This window comes from Carlito syrichta, unplaced genomic scaffold, assembly GCF_000164805.1.
Source record: "Carlito syrichta isolate Samal-C Ts95f unplaced genomic scaffold, Tarsius_syrichta-2.0.1 Scaffold309719, whole genome shotgun sequence".
Classification (NCBI taxonomy): Eukaryota; Metazoa; Chordata; class Mammalia; order Primates; family Tarsiidae; genus Carlito; species Carlito syrichta.
The window spans coordinates 167,674-190,224 of record NW_007253815.1 but is presented as its reverse complement, the minus strand read 5'-3'; the positions used below and the strand labels follow the sequence as shown (position 1 = coordinate 190,224).

At 33.9% G+C, this 22,551-nt stretch overlaps 2 protein-coding genes across 3 annotated transcripts in view; one reads left to right on the top strand and one right to left on the bottom strand.

Annotated features, from left to right (window-relative positions):
• The window catches only part of DCAF6 (DDB1 and CUL4 associated factor 6), a 152,751-nt gene that overhangs the window by 36,094 nt on the left and 94,106 nt on the right, over positions 1–22,551 (bottom strand). For both annotated transcript variants that reach the window (XM_021717374.1, XM_021717375.1), the window contains 3 exons: positions 17,551–17,721; positions 10,075–10,134; positions 862–979 (listed from right to left, as the gene is read on the bottom strand). In XM_021717374.1, the coding sequence (XP_021573049.1) occupies positions 862–979; positions 10,075–10,134; positions 17,551–17,721 (349 nt within the window). The remainder of the gene's footprint in view (positions 1–861; positions 980–10,074; positions 10,135–17,550; positions 17,722–22,551) is intronic.
• On the top strand, positions 18,143–18,331 carry LOC110596503 (cytochrome c oxidase subunit 6C-like). Its single transcript, XM_021717376.1, has one exon. The coding sequence runs from the start codon at positions 18,143–18,145 to the stop codon at positions 18,329–18,331; it is 189 nt and encodes a 62-aa protein (XP_021573051.1).

Sequence of the window (22,551 nt, the reverse complement as noted above, 5' to 3'; positions counted from 1 at the left end):
CAATCATTAAATAAAACATTCAACCTTACTAGTAAATAATTAAATAAAAATTAAAAGTACTTTTAAGTCAAATAATATGCAAATTAAAAATAAATGAACACTGACCTGGAGGCAGTAAATCACATACTTTTATATATTCATAGGAGAAATATAAGAGACTTTTGGAAATAATTTAGAAATATCTTTTGGTCTAGATATAGTTCATTTCTAAAATATCTCTCAAAACAATAATCTTAAAGATAGGAAAACACTATGTAAAAAAAAGATATTCATTAAAGCCTTATTTGGTAAAAGATGATAAACAAATTTACTGCCCACTTAAAGGGAAATGGTTAAGCAAACCAAACCCATCTATTTGATGGATTATTATACAGCTAGTATAATGGGAATATTTATTATAAAGTCAAACAAATGCAGGAGAAAATAGAGTATATTCAGTGTGATCAAAATTATGTTCTTAAATTCAAAACAAAAATCATATATATTCATCTACCTATACCTAGGACCAAGACTACAATAAGCTCCAAAATGTTAGGTCTGTTATTTTTACACTAAGTGTCAATAGGTGATTATTATCTTTTGAATTTTCTATCAGAAATATTCCAAGATAAGCAACATCAGTATCATCTGGAAAGTTTTTAGAAATGCAAATTTTCAGACCCCACCTCCAAACCTAATGCTGAGGGTAGGGTCCAGTAACGTGTTTTAACAAGCTTTCCAAGTGATTCTGAAGCATACTAAAATTTGAGAACCAATGCATTATAGCAAAACAAAACATAAAGATGATGAAGTGCTAAAAATGAATATCTAATACAATCCTACAAAATGGCTAAGAACATCTTTACAAAAATATTAACTTACCATTCATCTGTAAAGTTCAGTTTTATTGTGCTTGTAGTTGTTCCTTCTGTGCTGTAGTGCAAACTTAAAACTGGTTCACCTGTCCCTGGTTTGGGGCTCAGCTTTTCATTATTGTTATCTGAAAATTGTGTTTAAAACATTTGAAAAAGTCTCTGAAACCAGTAAAAAAGATGACATTTCCTAAAATCTATAAAACTTAATTAAATTAGGCTGCCCTTGTCATAATTCTTTTTTTACATCTGTTAGGGTTCTCATTTCAAGTTTGAAGTGTTGTAGAAACACTCTTTTTATTTCAAAGTAGAACTGCATCAAATTTTAGCTTTGAGTACATGACTCCCTTTGATTCAGATGGAAATCACACACACTGAGAACCATACTTAGTCATTAGGGAATCAAAGAATATTAACATGCAATGACATATGTTACAAACTGGTACCCTTATTTAATGGAATGCTCATATTATTCCTCAGTTTCTAAAGCATCAAGAATAATTAGTACTGGCTTCTTCAGAAACACTGAGATGTAAGATGCAAGGGCTCTGCAGAAAATTATCCAACAAAAACTTTGCTACAACGAAATGCTATGAAATTCTTTCTGGTCTTTCAAATTCATAGATTTATAATTTAGGGAGGGATCTTATTGTGCTTTGATGTTTTCTATCAGAAGAAAAACCTCTGCTATAAAAGTATTTTCGTATATTTTAGTATTTGTCTTTTTGGTATATTTCCATTTCTCTTTCTTACTAATCCTGCAAGAAATTTGTTTCTAACTTATGGAAATGGCAATTTCATCTTAAAAATACACAGAGGATGGCTATGATATATTTTGCTTAACAAGTAGATTTATATTTAAAAGTCTCAGGGCTTAGAACTTTACCTAAACACAAACATGACTTTATGTATAGTACCATCATATTAATAACAGTAATTTATTTATTTTATTATTGAGCACTACCATGAATTATATATATGTGCCAAGATATAGATGTATATATACATTATATATACTCCTTTAAAAAACTTTTGTAGTCAGTATTGTCATCTCCATTTTATGGATCATGAACTTCTGATAAGTTGGATTTTTTTTCTCTAGTTACATAGGTTTCTCTCTATATGAAGTTCCTACTTACTATACTGTCTTGGAAATAATCTAACAACAAAGAAGAAAATAAGATAACTTATTTTAATTAAAAAACATCAACTTTTGGTACTGTTATTTCTCTGAAATGAATAAATCATATCAGTAACATTAATATAACATAAAATTCTGGTAGCTCAAATCATCACTCTGGCATCAGAGTACAGGAAGATTTTGTTGGATCTTCTAGGGCACTAAGAGACTGAAATGTCTCTTCTTCTAAAAACTCAAATTCAAAAAACTGAGCACATGATCACATCCTCCTACACAGCCCTATCCACACCTTATTCCTTTTCCAGGGCTACCTATTCAAGGAATTAACCACCAACCTACTTGTGCTCAATCAAAACGTGTGCAGTGGTTTGAAAAGACACCTGTTAATCCCCATGAGGACCTATTATAAAGCACCACAAATAAACGTATAATCTGAGTAAAAACTGTATTTGCTGTATAAAAGAAAATGTAAGACCTGTGCCCTGGGCCTGTCCTCTCCAGTCAGACTACTATTACTAAACATACGCCATTCATATGGAAATTCTGGAGCTGACTGCAATTTACACTGACTCCTCCTCAAGTCCTGCTTATTCTACATTCTAAATATTTCTTGAATCTCTTCTCATCTCTCCTATCTCACTTTATCACCAGATCAAAATCTCTATTACCAGGAAAACTTCTAGGTGACTTAGTTTCTAATTAATTCATCATACTCTATTTGGAACATCAGGCCACATTCCCTACTTTGAACCCTTCGCATTAGCTTCCCTCTGTTCTTAAAATAAAACCTCAAACCTTAAAATGTCCAAAAGGTCCTTCTCAGTCTGGGACCTTGAAGCCAGGTCTGGCACTGTCCAGCGGTCCTGGGATTCTTCTCGTCATGCTGATGTGCCATCACAGAAGCTCTGCGTATGCTACTCAGGCTTCCTTTTACTTGCTTTTCTTTGTCTAACCAATTCACACTCATCTTTCAGATCTCAGTTTAATGTCTCTTCCTCAGGAACGCCTTATTTGGCCCCCTCCCTGAGGAATTCTTCTATGTTCTACACTGCACCCTCTTCCTTCCCCATTTATGACATTCAGCACACTTATATTTATGTTTTAACCTATTTGTACTACTAGATGAGGCAGAGCATTAGTGGTTATGGTCAAAGAACCGCTTGGGTTTGAGTTACATTTCATGCGTACTAGTCATGCTTACTAGCTGTGTGTGACTTACACACCTCTCTCTCTCTCTCTCTCTAAGTTGGGGTCTCATTCTCTGTCTTTCTCTCTCTCTAAGTTGGGGTCTCACACTGTCACCCAGGTTGGAGTGCAGTAACACAATCATCACTCACCACAGCCTTGACTTCCTGGGCAGAGATGATCCTTCCACATCACCCTCCCAAGTAGCTGGGACTATAGGCACACACCAGCATACCCAGCTCATTTATTGATTTTTTTTTTTTTTCTGTAGTGATGAAGTCTTGCTGTGTTGCCTAGGCTGATCTCAAACTCCTGGGCTCAAACAATTCTCCTGCCCTGGCCTCCCAAAGTGCTGGGATTATAGGCATGAGCCACTGCACCCGGCTCACACATATTTCTTAACCTCTTCTTTGCCTCAGCTTCTTCATCAGAAATATGGGAATATAACTATCCCAATTATATAAGGTTGTGGTGAGGGTTAAGCAAATTACCATAAAAATTGCTCAAAGTAGTGTCTGATAGAAAGGAAATGTGGTATTAAGTGCCTATGCTGTTGTTATTATTAATCAACTCAATACTCCAACAACAGAGAACATTAGCTTTTATTCATCCACACACCCTACAGCCTACCCCAGTACTTGCCACAAGGTAGGTAGGCACTTAAATATCAGTTGAATTAATGAAGCAGACATACAAATATGGCTCTACCACCCATTTTACTTTTTCTTAGTGTCTTGGTTTCTTCATCAGTGAAGTGAAGATAACAACAGTACTTGTCTCATTACGTTATCAGAAAAAATGAAGTGACGCATGTAAAATTCTTAACACAGTGTCAGTCACCAAAAAAACTCAATAAATGTCAGTTATTTTTAGACATAGACATATTTTTAGCCATAAACTATAAGTTAGAAAACAAAAGTAAGAAAACTAAGCTGGAGGTATAGATTTGATCAATAATAGAGTAGAACAACTGAGCACATGCAACAAATATTAAATAGGGTTTAACTTCCGAGAGATAAAATATATCATTAATTAGAATAACACAGACCTAGTAATTGGGGGTAAAGGGACATTAGTTACTTCATTTCATGTAAGTAATAAGTGATCCAATTTTTAAGGAATACAAAGAATCTGGAATGAAGTTTGATTCCACTAACTTATTTTTTCACTAGAATTTAAAATATAGATGTATTCTAGTGTGGCCAATACTGAACACATATATGCATTAATACAGTAGGCTTCAATCATTAGATATTTATTTGATAAAAATTAGAACTGTCAATGTAAATCTATAATAATATTAGATAATATTACAAAAATGAAACTTCAATTTGATGACAGTATATATAATGTAATCTTAAGGGAATACATATTTTTGCATGATAGGTCCAATTTTTCCATTTCCCAATCTATTTTAGTAAAATTAGTAAAATATGTTTTACTGGTTTTTCATCATCCACTAGTCTCTTACAGATGAATGTTTTATTAACATCAAAGAAAGTCTGCTTATGTAAAATGATACCCGGTGGGAAATTAACATTTATATATCTAAAACCTATAAACTAGTATTTATATTTCTTTAAATCCAGAATAGAAAATAAGTATCTGACAGATACATAGTTGCATACAGGAATGAGTTTCAAACTTAACAGTATTATTAGCAACTTCCATTTAATGGAATTGCTACAATGAATATTAAAAAAGCAACTTGCTTCAATCATGGTCGAAACTTAAAACACAAATAAAATTATTTTCTTATACCCTTTCAAAAGTTAATTATTCACAAGAGAAAAATCATATATTTTGTTGGTTTTTTTAAAATATAAAATATGGGGGAAATTACTGGCCTAAATATTTTTAAAAGGAAAAATTTATAAGTTTAATATTATTAATTGGCAAGAGAAATATATTTTTCCTCTTATAGTACAATAAGCATAATATGGAGATATAAATAAAAAGGAAAACTAAAATTACTCATTAAAACATATTGTTCAAACTAAACAAAATGCATGACAGACGTCATTGTGTTTATTCAAATAGAGTTTCTCTTTGCCCATTAACTAGCAGAGAAGGGCTGTCAATGTGTCTGGAAACAACCCTAAATTTGGAGAATATCAGAAAGTATTTTACAACAGGGTATGATTAGTAACAATGTGCATGTTATACAATTGCTTCCCTGTAATTTTGTTCTTAAAAAGAAAGGACTTTGATAAATGAAAACAAAAACTATTGAGACAACCAGTTAGCTGCATTAATGACTCTGAAGGTTCAGATTTTTATCAAAAATTGTAATTTTGTTAAAAATTCAAGATAAACAAAAATACTAGTTGCAATCAACCAGTTCAATAATGTGCATACAATTATTCAAAGAAAAACATTTTCTTCAGTGAAGCAAGTCCATTAAAACTTAAAAATTTTTATCAGTAACAATTTTATCCTTGTTAATCCTTCCAAGTAAAATAAAACTGTTAAATGATATGGTAAATTAAATGAAATAACATGTAAAAGCACCTGGAAGATAGTGAATAAATATTTTGTCACATAAATATAAAACTGAATTATCAATAAAAATAAGTATTAGTGCCTCTTTAGAAGTGTAAAAAATACATAGAAAATGTTTAAATAATCATTAGTCAGAGATATATTCAGAAAGTACTCATTAAATATACTACTTTTCCATTCTCCATGGTAAAACTGAGAACAAGAATCTTGGTAAAAGTTAAAAACTTGAAATAACAGCATATCCAGGAACATCAACTATATCCTACATCTTTAAAAAAGAACCTTCTGCTTATTCTATAAACATGCTCAGTTTTGAAACTACAACCCGCCAAAGCAGACATTACATTTTGTCTGTTTTCATTCTTTTCTCTGTTTTCATTCTTAATTGAGATTATGGAAAGAGTCATCTACACACATACCAGTATACCTATTTTTCCCCAAACCTTTCTCCGCAAACTGCTATCTGGCTTTGCCTCCAACCACATCTCTCAAACAGCAATGTCAAAGCAATCATACTGCCAAATTTAAAAAATTACTTCTGAGCTGTTTTTGTATTTGACATGTTTCATATGGCATTACTGACCAGTCCCTCCTTGAGCTTCTTTTCTCCAGGCTTTGGATATGGCATTCTTTGTGCCCCGTCTACTTCTCTAAGCCTTCCTTTTTAGTCTCCCCAGCTAGATCCTTTTCTCTGCACGCACCGTGTAGTACAGACTCTCCTTCACTCAATCCTCTTTTCCTAGACAGTCTCTTCCACTCCCATGGTTTCAACTGCTATCTATAAGTTGATGACTCATAACCTGTATGTCCACTTCAGACATCTTTGGTGACTTCTAGACTAATATAGCCATCCAAGTGCCTTCTTTCCCCTCAAATCAGCTGTTCCTCCAGAAATCTCTATCTTGATTAATGGTTCATTATTTATTACCCTATCAAGACATGTGGATATCATTCTCTCATTCATTTCTAACTAATTAGCTTCAAAGTCCCATTAATATTCTGTTATCTCAAATATTCTAAAAATCTGTCCAGTTTCACTTCCTACCACTACTGCCTCAGATTGAACTTTATAAACTCTTACCTGGACTATTGCAATAGCCTATTACATGCTCTTACTGTTTGCAGTCTTAGGACCTACCAATCATCATCTAGAATGCTGCCAAAACAATATTTCCAATACATTAATTCGATCATGTTTCTCCCAAACTGAAATAACTTTTATAGTTTCCCACTTCTTAAAGAAGTAATTCATTTACTCACTCATTTAACAGATAATGTTCACCATATGACTAATATGATTTTAAGGCAATGAGGAAATTATAGTGAATGAAAACAGTATTTAGAGAATATAGAGAAAAGCAGATATTAAACAATCTCCCAAATCCCAAAATCTCCTAAAAGTGAGACTGCTCAACCGAAAAGTATTTTTGTTAAAGAGAAAAGCACATACAAGGGATTTGAGATGGAAAAGAGGCTAGAGTGTTAGAAGAACTACAAGTAGGTCTATCTGACATAACTTAGTGAACGAGGACTGGCGATGAGGTTAGAGATAGCAGAGGTCAGGTTACGTAGGACTTGTGAGTCAAGGTATAGATTTGGGTCCTTTTGAAGGGCTAAGGGAAGCAATTTAAACATCTTAGGCAGATGAATGAATGATATGATTATATTTACATTTGTAAGTTTCACTCTAGCTGCTAACATAGACTAGCCTATATAGCCTGAATGGATGTGAGAAGAACAGTTAAGAGGTCATTCCTTTAGTCCAGGAAAGACAGATGTAGAAGTTATCTTTAAGCAATGTAAGCTTATAATGTCAAGTCCCTAGTACTTTATGCGGCTGAACAAAAAGGCTCGTACAAACCTAGAATTTAATTAATTTGGAGATATTTTTCATCATTAGAACATTTCTGCTCAGAAGTCTTATTACAAAGCTACAGTTATGATAGTCTATTATGATGTAGTTTCTGCCAAACCCACTCAATGTTTACCTCTTATATAGCATCTCTACTGATATGACTTAAAAGGTTTATCATATTTTACAAGGCCAAAGAAACAAAGAACCTTGTGATTTCCACTTCCAAGCTAGTCAATTCTAATAAATGGCAACACCATTCACCCAAGCACCGACACAAATAAATCTGGGAGCTAACCATAATTCTTCTCATTCTCTCATATTCCATTATCATATGTAAATTAAATACCAATTTAAATAGAATATAATAGTCAACATAATTTTATGAAAATTATATGTGATTAAATAGAATATAAATATGGCTATAAACTCTGGTAGTGAAATATTATTTACATTCATATATCCTTACAAAAAATTATTTGATTAGAGAGTAGTTATAAACAGTATTCCAATATATTAGTGTGATGCTAATGATAGCTATAATATATATTATACTATACTATTAGTATAATTGCGTTTTGCCTTAAAGTAGTTATTCTTCAGTGGTAATACTGCTACAATAAATGTACAAAGATAAAATATGCTTGATTTCTTAGTTTGCAAATTCACTCACCAATTCATTCATTCTTTCTTTCTCAAGAACAGAAAAGCCTACAGCAATATTTGTCATCTCAGGTCTACAAAGAATAATTTAAGATCAGAAGTATAAAATAAGTTTTCTAATTTGTTTTAAAATAAGGACTGAATATTCTCTGAGAATATAGTTAAAATTAGGTATATTTCACACCAAATAAGTACCACAGCAATATTTAAGTTCCCCCCATTACTACTGACAAATGTGTCATCCTACATATGTAAATTCAGCCAACTGAATTTTATGGCTTTAGTACTAATTAAAAATTTTCTTGAAAGAGACATTTATAAGATATATAAGGCAATCATGTGCCTTTTTTTTTTTTTTTTTTTGAGTTGGAGTCTTATTATGTCGCCCAGACCGGAGTGCAGTGGCCGCTCCCAGCCACCACAGGCTCGACCTGCTGGGCTCCGGCGATCCTTCTACCTCAGCCTTCCGAATAGCCAGAATTACAGGCATGCGCTACCACGCCCGGCTGATTTTTTGATTTATTGTAGAGATGAGGTCTCGCTGCCCAGGCGGGTCTCGAACCCGCGGGATCAGGCAATCCACTCACCTCAGCCTCCCAAAGGCGCGAGATTACAGGCTGAGCCACCGAGCCCGGCTTATTTTTTTTTTTTAAGAGACAGAGCCTCACTCTTTTAAGAGATAGACTCACCCAGGCTGGAGCAGCAACATGAGCATAGCCCACTGCAGTGTCAAACTCCTGGGTTCAAAAAAAAAGCATTTGCAGAGAAGAAAAAAAAAAACTCCTGGGCTCAAGTGGTCCTCCTGTCTCAGACCCTCAAGTAGCTGGGACTATAGGTGTTAACTAACAAGTTCAGTGAATTTAAAAAAATTTTTCTAGAGACAGGGTCTCACTATGTAGCTGGGTTTGGTCTGAAACTCCTGGCCTCAAGAGATCCTCCTGCCTCAGCCTCTCAAGTATCTGAGATTATAGGCATGAGCCATCATGCTCAGCCATCTGCATTTTTAAATAAAATGAATATCATTTTAAGTTATTCTTAAAAACTTAACATTATTTATCATACTATGCCACATTACATTCAGAATACTCTAATGACTTCTGACGTGGGAAAGTAAACCATTTGCTCTAATCCTAAATAGCCCTTTTAGCTTTTTAATAATCTTCCTTTCTCCATCCTTTTCAGATGTCCCTTCACATCAGAATGTCTTCCTCTACCAATACCCCTCTGTGCTGGATTTAATCTGCTACTTACAATGCTAGATAAATAAGTAACCTATCTATCTTACCAGGTTCTACTCAAGACTTTGAGGTTAAGTCTCTTTCCTATTTCAAAAAGTACAAGCTGAAGTGGAAGTATTTTTCCTTCTGATTGGTGGCTTTCAAGTTTACCTCTGGGTTCATAACTGTATATCTTACAGTTAAAGTCATCAGGAGTTTGACCACCAGTTAAGTGAGACATCGAGCCAAGTATCAATACTATAGCAATTTAGTAATGTAGGATATTACTATGTTCAGTCAACTTAACCTAAATGAACAGTTAGGTAATATGTTAATCTCATACCCACAGTTCTATACAATTTTATGACAGATACCTAGAATTTTTAAAATACTATTTAGAGCCATTACACTACTGTTATAAGAAGAGAGCTCAAAGTTGGCATCAAGAACCAAAGGTAGAAATCAGCTTACACAGAAAATAATTTGTAAAGACCAAAAAGGCCCTTTTGCACAATACCACCTATGTAATTTAGTCCATAAAATACTGACTGTAAGACCATAATCAAAATGAAATGCTATGAAAAAGCGAGAGAGAGAGTTTTGTTTATGCATTGCAATAAAACTATGGATGGATGGGCATAGCGCATCTCCTGTTGCACGCACCCTGTTGCTCATCAAGTGACATGGATCCGAGCTGTTTGTTAACCACAGAAGAAGGAGAATCTGAAACAAAAATGAGATTTCAACTTAAAAATAAGCAGCAGAAAACTGCACAGCAATGTCATGATAATCTCTAAGCTTAAGAAACAAATGTATAAGGGTGGGGAATACGTAAGTACTGTGGTGTGTTTCCCAAGCAGTGAGTAAGCAGGGCTATGTGCTTAAGATAGGTTATTCCAGGCAAGCATTTAGCAACTTTGAGAATGAGTGGAGAAAATATTCTTCTATTTCCATGCATACACCTTTTATCAAATTCATTTAGTATGGGCACAAGGTGCAAGGTAGATAAAATAGAAATGAGGTATCTCCTTCATTAAACAGAAGACTCCTTGCCCTTCTCAAACTCCCTCTCCAGGACCTTATGATGGCTTTCACCCTGCCTTGGAGGATTCAAAGCATGAAATGAGATGCTCACTACACTTTGTGAGATGTTTGTTGTACCGTGAGCTGAACAAAAAGCTAAAGTCAAGATGCTAGAGAAAGAAAACAATTTATAAGAAAAATATTTAATGAAGCAATGACCATCACAGAGACACTCATGACTTTAAAAACTCTATAGAATATTGTATATATTAAAATTATTCTGTGTTAAGGCCTAGGGTTTTTTTAGAGGTACCTGATAGGGAAAGGAAAGGAGAGGCAAAGAGAAGGTTTAATGGTCTTAGCTTTACACTTCTACTTTGGCTTCAAATAGAAAGTTTTGTTCTTAGCTTTTTATATACTGGGTTTCTTTACACGAATTTATTTGATAAATTGTTTCTACAGTTTCAAAAACAGTGGTATTAAGGAAGGCAGCATGATAAAATGGAAAGAGCACTCATCAGGAGTTTTTATTCTAAACTTGGTTCTCACAATAATTAGCAACATTTTTAGGCTTAAGCTGCTTCTTTCTTCCCGATCAGCCTAGCGATCTACTAACCTAAGCAAGACACTGGGGAATAGGAGGTGGCTCCTTCCTATTCCTGGCTTGGGATTCAGTGTCCCATGTGGCTACAGTAAAAGAGAAAGTGTGGGTGGGTAATATGTACAGCTCTCCTCCAAATGTAAGAATAATTCCCAGTTTCTAAGATCCTGTGCTCTGGTTCTTAGCAAATGTTATTACTAAAACACTTTTGGCCAATACTAGTTTCTGCTCATAACGGCATTTCCTTTCTCCAAAAGTAGGTCTTTTAAAATTGTCCCTAACTGGATAGCTAAGAGAAGTTTTCCAATATATCCTGGATCCACACCAATTTTATATCATTTGATTGCTTACATTTGTACATTTAAAAGTCTGAGTCCCAACACTGGTACCATTAGTATCAACTTTAAATCTTCTATCTTCTCATATCACTAGTTTGCTCCTAGATTTATGTCTACTAGATTTTGGCAAAGCATCATAATTATTTGAATAATAGCTTTTATTTATCCTTTCTTACCACTTCTTCATCAAAACATTCAGTTAAACAAATCTTTACTACAACAAAAACAACAAAATTGGGGATAATAATACTGTAATCAGTTCCCTAATCTGTCCATGTTTCACTTTCTAAAACTTCTTCTCATTTATCTTTTTCACAGTTAGAGTCAACACTATATTGTTTTTGAAGAACAGGGACATTGGAATAAAGAAAATTATAGAAATAAAATTAAACTCTTTAAAGAAAAACAACAAAAATGTGACTCTCTGTGAAATAAGTATTAGAAAAAAAACCTGTAAAAAAATCTCTTATGAAATATATTTCTTCCATTTGGATCTGTTATATATTTCATTGTGCTCTCATTTAATAATTAAGAGCCCTAAGAAAACTATAAACCCTCAAATCTTCAATTCAAATTCTAATTTTTCTAAAAACATAACAGAATGTACAATTCTTATAAAGTACACATTATTTAATTTTTAAATAAAATTTAAGAAAAAGTAAGTCACTGAAAACACATGGCCGGACATGGTGGCTCACACCTGTAATCCCAGCACTTTGGGAGGCCAAGGCAGGGGCACTGCTTGAGCCCAGCAGTTCGAGACTAGCCTAGGCAACATAGCAAGACCTCATCGCTACAAAAATATCAAAACATTAGCCAGGGGTGGTGGGATGCAGATGCAGTCCCAGCTACTCTGAAAGCTGAGGCCAAACAATTGCCTGAACCCAGGAAGTTGAGGCCCTGGTAAACTGTGAGCATGCCACTACACTCCAGCCTGTGTAGACAAAGTGAGACCCTAACTCAAAAAAAAAAGGAAAAAAAAGAAAAAACATATTATCGAACAATTTAGGCAAATCTAGACAAATCTGTGTATTTTCAAACTCTTGAAGAATTTAAAATAGTAAAGCTTATGTTAAGAAGAAAGATAGCATTAAATTAAAAGGGTTTCCTTTTTGGTTGTATAATCTGTCACAGATACTGTGCATTTCTGAGGAATTTGTTGCTCCCTCCATCTTGAAGATTAACCTATAGGAAATTAGGCTTTTTCTTGGTCACTACTTCCATTCTATTTATAATCTTGGGACCATGTGATTGTTTTTGGAAAGATTATTTTTCCTTCACATAAATACCTACAGTAACATTTTTTTAACCATTACTCATAAATATACTATTATATATAACCTATAGTTATATACTATATAACTATCAGAATAGCTAATATCAAAAAATGTAATTATTTATTCAAGCTGACTGCTTCAGTCTCCTGCATAATGTACTCCATCTCTTTTTAAAATACCATCTAGAGCACCATCACAAAATCAAACCCTGAATATATGGTCCAATGATAAGCTTATTTGAAGCTTTAGAAATATAATATTATTTTTAAGGTAGAGATGAACTTTAAGCCAAAGCTCATGCGCATTCAGTACTGATCTCAGCATGTCTCACAATAAAGTACTGTATATTTCAGAAGAATTTGTGTTTTGGTCCTGAGAAAATTTTTCAGCCCCCTCGACACTAGAATTTTCTCAACTGTAGAAAAAGATAGATAACTGCAGTCTAACAGGTAAATAACAAAGATTCTTCAGACATACTTGTGGTTTTCCTACTCAATAATGTTGTAACCCTGGGCAAGTTATTTAACTTGTCTAAGTCTCAGTTTCTCCATCTATGAGGATAATGACAATATCCACATAGCGTTCGTCTGAAGATTTAATGACATAATCCATATAAACTACTTTGCACATAGGAAAGCGTCAATGTTATCATTACTTGCCTGTTCTTCAGAGATATGGTATTGAATGAAAAATAATGGTGCAAGGCTCTTTTGAAAAATATGGAGCATATAACCATATTTAAGTTCTAAGAGACTTATTATGGTTTTGCTTAGGACTCTGTCATTCAAGGCAGTTAAGTAGGCCAATATAATATCTAATATTATAAACACTAAAAACATGGATCAAATGCATCCATTTGAGAAATGCTACAATGTGACTGTCATTATGGACACTGTGGGAAATCTGGTGTATAGAGCCTGCTTGCACAGGTTGGGTAAGTGCTGATTTTTTCCAATATGGCTCAGTTTTGAAAAGCCCTTTTTTAAAAAAAAAAAATAATCACCAATATTTTATACCCTTTTGAGGTATAAAAGTTACTTTTTTTTTCCAATTGGCAAAACCGTGCCATAAAGTGAAAAAACAGTTCCTACCTGACCCTCTCTAGGCTGGCTCCATGCTCCAGTGGGGCTCTGTGGTGGTCGGGCCAGTACCAGCAGACTCCACAGGGTGCTGTCACTCTGAGCAGGAGCCAGCAACCCATGACTTCAGGAACCTGAAATGGAGAAAAAGAGTTGGCCTTAAAGTCAGCCATATGCTGAATGCCCCTGCCATAGCTGTTTAGGGCATATCTGATTAATGTACATCTAGTTCATTCAAAACTCTGATGCTACCAGCCTTAAATGGCCTTGATATGAGAACATTTTTAAGTAGTAAATAAGATACTATAATTAAGACATTACATTATTATGTGTACCACTCTCTGTAAGAGTACAAATACTTCATATACACATTATTGTCTAACCCAGCCTTATACCATCTCTGCAAATTATGGCAGGCCAAACTATTTAAATAAATCAATAATTGGAAAACTGAGGCATAAAGCAGCCAAACAACCTGCCCAAATCTTGTCTCAGGACCAGAGACAAGAATTCAATTCAGCCAGTCTAAAACCAGGTTCTGATGTGATGAAGGCAAATTCACCTTTTTATGACTAAAAACAAAGCAGTGATTTTAATTTGTTATGAGCTATGGTGTATTTTCTAACAGTCCAGGTAAAAATGTACCTTAAAAAAATGAAATAAAGTAAAAATATTTTAAAATGACATACTCTGACTTTAAAAAAGTATCTTTTGAAAATTAGTTCTGAAGGACTATCAAGAAAACTTTTAGAGCACTGGTTTTCAAACTGGGCTTTAGGGAGCAAAGAAGGCATAGAGTAGCATGAGGAGCAAGTAGGTGGGTTGTCACTCCTTATCTCTCCTCATATTTAAGCCATAACAGTGCTATTTCTACATATACTAGAACTACCACATAAGACTCTGATGACAAAGAGTTCACAGATGAAAAAAAAAATGCTACTGTAAACATCTTGTAAACTCTATTTTATATAGCTGATTTTAAACAATAATTTAAAACTCAGGGTGATATTATTTGGAGCCTTGGAATGATGCTTTAGTCTTCAATTGCCAAGAAATACTGGCAACTAAATAGATAATATTCCATTTGGGATTAGGATAAACTAGCAGCAAGTCCCTTCCCATTTGGTCCCACTGAAAACGTAGATTTTTATTTATACCAAGTGGTTTGATCTCACTTTCCTACAGAAATTATATATTGTTGATTTACATTATACTTAGCCTTTTACAAAAGATTCCCATATTTTAAAAAGAGAAGAAAATGCTTGTCAGACAATGTAATAATTCAGAAATTCTTTCTGTACTTGTTAACATTTCATGGTTTCCAAATCATGTTAATGTCTTCTTTGAACATTTTATACTCAAAAAACTTAAATGTGTGAGAAGACAATAAAAATATCATTTATTGGTAGTATCATTATTATTGATACTCTAAACGTATCAAGGTATAATGGGAAAAATATGCTTTCTATATATGAGAAACGCATATTTCATTATTAATAAATCAAAATCTAGAATATTAATTTTGGGGCTTTCTGTACTGATAGCAGTAACATCAACCATGAGACAATGGCCATAATACACACAAAAGTGTACTTAGTCACTATGTAGAAGATAAAGTTTTAATAATTGTTATCCAACAAAAACCCATCCACCAGTCAAAGTTTACAAACTAAATTTCTATTCTGTATTTTTAAATTTGCAAGTTCTGAAATGAATAATTTTGCATTAAGCCAACTCATTTTTCCTCACATCCAAAACTTACTGTATGGAGAGTATACAGATCTTATTAGTTGTCTCTTATAACAAACTGACAACACATTAACCATTCTTAAAGGTTTAAATTACCAAATAGTGTTCCTGTGATATGTGAGGGCAGAATAAAAACAGCACCAGTAAATGAACCCAGGGCATATTACAGACTAGATGTACAAGGGTCCCATATGAATGCTATGCTAAAAGTATATGAAATAAAGTATTTCCATTTCATAGGTTAAGAGAGCAACATATAATATTAGAAGCCGTTAGTTTTTAGTGATATCGGTCCATTTGAGCAAACTCAGGGGCCCAAGAATGTTGTTTAATGACAAAGAAGAGATAACATGTTTCTCAACTTCAAAACTGGCAAAGTGTCTACTCAACTTTAACTTTTTAAAGATTACAACAAATAGACTGGTTACCAAACTAGATACTATTTAATTAGAATAATACTTAGAGTTGGGAAGACAGCATCTTATTTCACAGAAACCATATAATCACCCTAAAGCTTTCTGATTCTACAAAGAATCCGCTTCAATTCAAATTGGTGAACTAGATATGAAATGCTAGTGAGTCTCAAAATATTTTTCTAATGTCTACAACATATACCTTTTCCTGTAGACAGTTTTGTTTTACACTCAAATGCACTTTACTACTTGGTTTGTTATTTGCTAAACTTTGGTATTTAATATATATATGGACATTTTATTTTTCTTTTTATTGATTTTTATGTTTCATGATTTTTTAAGCTTCAAAATATATTGGCTAGAGTTTTATATATAGCACAAAATCAAAGCAAAAATTTTTAGTTAAAAGCCATTATTGTAATCTGATCAAACTTTCTTGTTGTTAGTTTTGAATACAGAAACAGGTTTCCCTACAGAAAAAAAAAATTAGAGGTCGTCTTGCCTGACTGACGTTCACTCTATTCCTATAACACTGAATCAAAAATGAAGTCCATGATTTATCCTAAACATCATACTTATACTATAGTGACTTAAATTTATTTTATTTTATCACATTATAGAATGTATTCTCATTACTATAGCACTTACTGAAACAGATATTTATAAAGCAGAGGTTGTCCAGTGTAACCAATATACAAATTAATTCCAAGTAATTAAATTAGAATTCTCAAAGTAGTAACAACCGAACTCATCACCCCTTAGGATAGCAAAACAAAGCATATCAAATGAAGTTTTATAAACTCACTAGTATGAGAATGTAGACATTCTTGTTTCTAAAGATTTACAGCACATACTGTAATACTTATACTACAGGATTTATAGTACCTATTATCCATCTTAAAAGAACTAAGCTGACAAATTATTTTGTGCTATATCTTTCATTAATTCTTTCAACAAATGCTTATTGAGTATCATGAGCTTTTTGGTCATAAAAGAACTAGTCCAATAAAAACATTTAACTTGTCTAGGAGAAAAAAAGAGCACAGATTATTACTGTGTTATCAGAATTTTATACCATAAGATCAAGAATATGAGGCTGTGGAGTACTTTCTGTTGCCCTACATACCAGAAAGTTGATTACACATAGGAGTAAGAAAGCAAATACCAAAAAATTTTAAATAATGAGTCAGTATGCTAGTATGGCCAAACAAAACTTTAATTCTAAAATCTAGCATTACTAGGTTTATACAGGAATACTGGTTAACTTTCAGAAAGTAAGAAGAAGAGCTAGGAGCCATAAAGCCTAGATTCATTTCAGCATATATGAAATTTCAATAGAAATATCAATGGAGGCTCTAAATTTACTAGATAATTATCGGAAAGTAGCTCATTAGTTGTACAAGTAATAAATATCTGCCTTCTCCAAATCTATTACAAATAAAATAATAGGTTATTTTATATTCATCTCTGGCAAATGCTGTTGCCAATCTGTCCTTCCACCACACAATGCTGAACACCACCATATGCAAGGAAGGAAGGGATAAGCGGCAAGCGCATTAGCTTTCTTTTCAAATGGGAAAAGGGAAGCATCTGATTACACAGTAGCAGTATTAAAAGAACAATTCTACCAGCTGCTTAAGGACACTTGACATTAATAACCTGAAGCCTGAGGGTCCTGTGAAGAGCCCTCAGGAGAAGACTGATCAGAAGAAGAAGGCTGTTGCTGGGTACGTGCAGCTAGCTCTTGCTGCCTCTGCTGCTCAGCCTTCTTAAGCCTCAGTTGTTGCAGGCGCTTACGGAGCAAAGCTATCTCAGGCCCCCTTAAAAATTCTGACACAAATAGGAAAAGAAAGGTGAAAAGATAGGAATAAAATAGAAATAATAAGAATTTGATTATACATTAAAGAAAAGAAGGAGTTAAATAAAACACATGTCTCACAGAGGAACACTACAAACAAATTACCGATTAAAAAAAATTACTAGTCATTAAATTATGAGACAAACTACACACACTTATACCCAACTGCTTCTCTTTAACTAGGATAAATTATTCACATATATTTCTCGAAGAATATTTAAGTAATTAAACAGAATGAAAATAAATTTACAACGAACATTTCTTTGCTCACTAATTTAATCTCTTTTTACAACAAAATGATACTAGAAAAGAAAATTTGGCCCTCCATTTCTCCACCATTCAGGAAGGACGTTGGTGCTGAAGTTGACATACCTGTTGAGGACAATAACTACCATGGCTTCCAGTGCCTTGACAAAACCTCAGATGCATGGCCTTCTGGCCAAATGTCTGTGGTTTCACATTGCTGGAGCATTCTTTGTATCCCTGGGGGTTGCAGCTTTCTATAAGTTTGCTGTAGCTAAACCAAGAAAGAAGGCATATACAGATTTCTACAGGAATTATGATTCCATGAAAAATTTTTGAGGAGATGAGGAAGACTGGTATCTTTCAGAGTGCAAAATGATTTTGGAATATAAATAATTTCTTTGGGATGAATTACATAGAAGTTTGTCACTGACCTGTGTTCCTGAATTATGAAACATGCTATGTAGGCTAAGTAGTAGTTTCTCTTGATAAATAAACTATTAACAAAATTTTTTAAAAAGAAAAGAAAATTTACAAATAGAAATCATCTAATCTACACAAAAAATTTAAGTTACTTCATAAGTTTCAATCAAGTAAAAGTTAAAATTCAATTAAAATGATGAAAAAGTTATGTATTTGAAAACTCTTGGAATTTATTAGTGTTCTAAAAAAGTGAAAGTTATAAATTCTTCAGCTAAATATTTCTTTTTATGTTAGAATTGTCATTTACCTTTTCTTTATTTTAAGTTCAAAGAAGATTTACATAATTCTTAATATTTTCTCGAACTGTATCTGAAGAGGTGACCATAGATGAAAAGTAGAAACATAACATAAAATTTTGCAAAGAGATATTTACTAAATGCCTACTATGTATGAGGCATTGTTGTAGTCTCTGGGAATAAAATATTGAACAAAATAGTCCCTACTCCTATGGAGTTTATGTTCTGAGGGAAAAACGGACATCTGTGAACACACACACACATACAACATATATATATACATGCTTGTGTCCCGTGGAGTAAGTGCTATGAATTAAATTGGCAAGGTAAGGTAAAGGGGATAAAACCCGTAGAGCGGTTGTTCTTTTACATGTGGTTGTTAAAAAGCTTATCTCAAGTTTTTTAGCTTATTCCTTATCCTCAGGGCTACAGGGAATAAACCACATAGATATCTGAAAGATGTGCTCTCAGTGGAGAACAAGTGCTAATGCTCAGAGGGCAAGTGATGTGAAATACATTTTAAAGGTAAAACAGAATTTATTTGTAATTTGGATGTAGAGGATCCCCAAATTTTTGGCCTAGGTAACAGGAAAAACAGAGTTACCATGTATTATAATAGGGAAGAATGAAAGGAAAAAGTAGTGCTGGGATAAAGAAAAGAATAAACTGACATCCAAGTGGAGAAATAAGGTAGGGACTGAATATGAGAGTCTAGAATTCAGAGGAGACATACATTTTGATGGCAAAGGTGATGTTACTTTAAGCCCCCTAGGAAAAACAATGACAGAGAAGAGGTCTAAGAACTGAACCCCTGGGGCACCCAGATGTTTAAGAAGAAGAACTTCTAGGAAGAGTAAGAAGAAAAAGCCAGAGAAGGGGTTGGAGACCAAATGATCAGAGTTTTGTAGTATAAGTGATAAAAGTTCTGTAAAAAGTGATGGAATAAGCAGTTGTGTCAAATGCTGTTTAATGCACTGAAAAAGACACTTAGATCTAACCACTGCATTTTGTATCATGAAAGTCATTGATGACCTTGAAAAGAGCTGTTTCAGTAAAATATCAGGGGCCAAAACCTGACTGTAGTAGGTTAAAGAGAAAGGGGAGGTAATAAAGTAGAGATACAAAGCTTATATTCTCTGTAGAACTCTTGCTATTAGTGGTGATGAGAGAAATTGGATGATTGTTGCTGAAAGAATAAAGAATCAAGGAAAGTGTGGCGATTCCTAAAAGCTCTAAATACCAACCTCCCATATGACCCCACAATCCCCCTACTTAGAATATATCCTGAAGAACACAAATCACTCTATAAAAAAGATACCTGCACACGCACATTTATCGCAGCATTGTTCACAATAGCAAGAACCTGGAAACAACCATGCTGCCTGTCAAAAGAGGACTGGATTAAAAAAATGTGGTGTATATATATATATATATATATATACGATGGAATACTACACAGCCATAAAAAAAGAACAAAATCATGAATTTCGCAGCAACCTGGATGAAACTAGAGTCTATAATACTGAGTGACCTCTCACAGAAACAAAGATCTGAGTATCACATGTTCTCATTCATATAATGGACCTTAAACATCCAATGCAATACTATACGAAAATGACTGACAGTACTGGGGAACTATGGGGGGGAGGGAGATGGGATTAACAGTAGCAAATATCTGTCTGGGAATGGGGAAACACCCCATATCAACAGGGTACCTGAATGAAACGCAATTGTATACCTAACCCTTAACTGTACCCCACAACCTCATAATAAAAAATAAATAATTTAAAAAAAAAAGAATTAAGGGAGGTTTGTGTTTTATTTTGGGAACGAATACACATTTGTATTCTGATGAAGAATGTTTAATTGGGGGCAGGGACAATAATGATACTTGAAAAAAAGTGGGAAACTGCAGGAATGATGTCCTTGAGTAGACTACAGGAGATAAGTTTTGATGGATTTTGAACAGGTGCACAAAAATTTCATTAAGAAGAACTTTTATCACTATAGCCAAAGGGGAGGCAGAGAATATAGATAGATGTCAGTAGCCATGGATTTGGTGGTAGGAGCATGCAGAATTTCTCTGACCACTAGCATCAAATTATACAAACTACCAAATACCTTTCAATCTCACACAGATTTGTAAGGTTAAAATATTTAGTTTACTGTTTCAGGATTCAATAATGACAGACAACAACTTCCTCTTACTATGGCTTCTATTTATAAAGAATTTTATTCAATAGCCAATTAGTAGTTAAGATTTAATAAACAATTTCAGTATCATCACAATCTTTCACTATTAGTTATTCCTAGACCAGTGCCAAGTAAATGGTACTCAAACAAATGGCCATACTCAATGGCAGTGTCTTCTTTTTAGGTGTGTACAAATATCTTATTTATAATCAGCATAATAGTAATGGTTTTAGTAACACAAAATAAAGCATTGTGATACAACCATAAGGTTTGTCACTTTGAAATTCAAAAGCAATATACAATTTTAAAAAAGAGTACATATGTGGCAAGTTTTGTTTAAAAAGCAGAAAAATGCACCCAATTTCACTGCAGCTTCAAGCCTTCTCTATCAAATTTTCAAATGTTTCATGAGGGTAATAGTATCCATACTAGAACCACTGGTGATATAACAGAAACAGCAGACTCTAGGTGCATGCAGTAATGCTATATAACTTAGGGAAAAAATAAAGATTAATTATGATAATCCTATGAACCATTTATTCAAAAGTTTCCAGTGCTTTTTAAAGAAGAATTTGTTTATCTACTTTTTTCTTTGTTTTTTGTTTTTTTAGTTGGAGTCTCACTCTGTCGCCCAGGCTGGAGTGCAGTGTCACACTCATCGCCACCGCAGCCTCGACCTGCTGGGCTCAGGCAATCCTTCCACTTCAGCCTTCCAAGTAGCTGGAACTACAGGCATGCATCACTACGCCCGTGTAATTTTTTGATTTACTGTAGAGATGAGGTCTCGCTAAGTTGCCCAGGCTGTTCTCGAACCTGTAGGCTCAGGCAATCCTCTCCCTTGGCCTCTCAAAGTACTGTGTGTTTGTCTACTTTAAGGCTGGTTGCATGGTGGCTTTTTTCTCCTTGGGTTAAAAAAAAATGAGGCCAGGATGAGAAGACACCACACAGTTAACCAGGATAGGCAAGTACTGAATTAAAAATGTTAACAAGACATACCAGATTAAACAAACAATTCTGCTGGCAGCAACAAATATTAAAGCAGTTAAGATGCATACACATATCACTGTAAGAAGATATACCCAAATAAATGTTAATTTTAAAATGGGGAAAAATGCTTGAAGAATTAGTTTTTGTTAATGTCAGCCAAAATGAAAACAGAATACAATGAATACCTTGGGCTGAACTTTAACAAAACTCAACAAGGTTATCAGAAATTGCTACAGGAAATTGTACTTCCATCTTCTGAAATTATTAACCCTATCCTTTTTTTCTTCTGAAAGACTCCAGGCTGTTCTCCCTAATGGCTTCATTCCACTGACAAAGAACAATATAAAAACAGCTATATTTGACCCAACAAAAAGTCCACTTGGTTCTAACCTTATATATACACTGCCTCTTTAATACATAGGGTTGTCTGTCCTGGACTCTAGGCCATTTTTACATCTAATTTGGTGGCACTTTAACAGCCTGCCACCTTCCAGTCCCAACTTGTTTCTTATCCTGGTGATCCCTGCACATTTTTTAATCCCAAGACAGTACTGACTTCTAAGTTTCAGTATTCCCTTCTTCTTTAGTTTCCCCAAAGTAGCCATCAACCTAATATCTCTACTTGTTTATAATTATGACCAGACCCTAGTTCCATTTAAG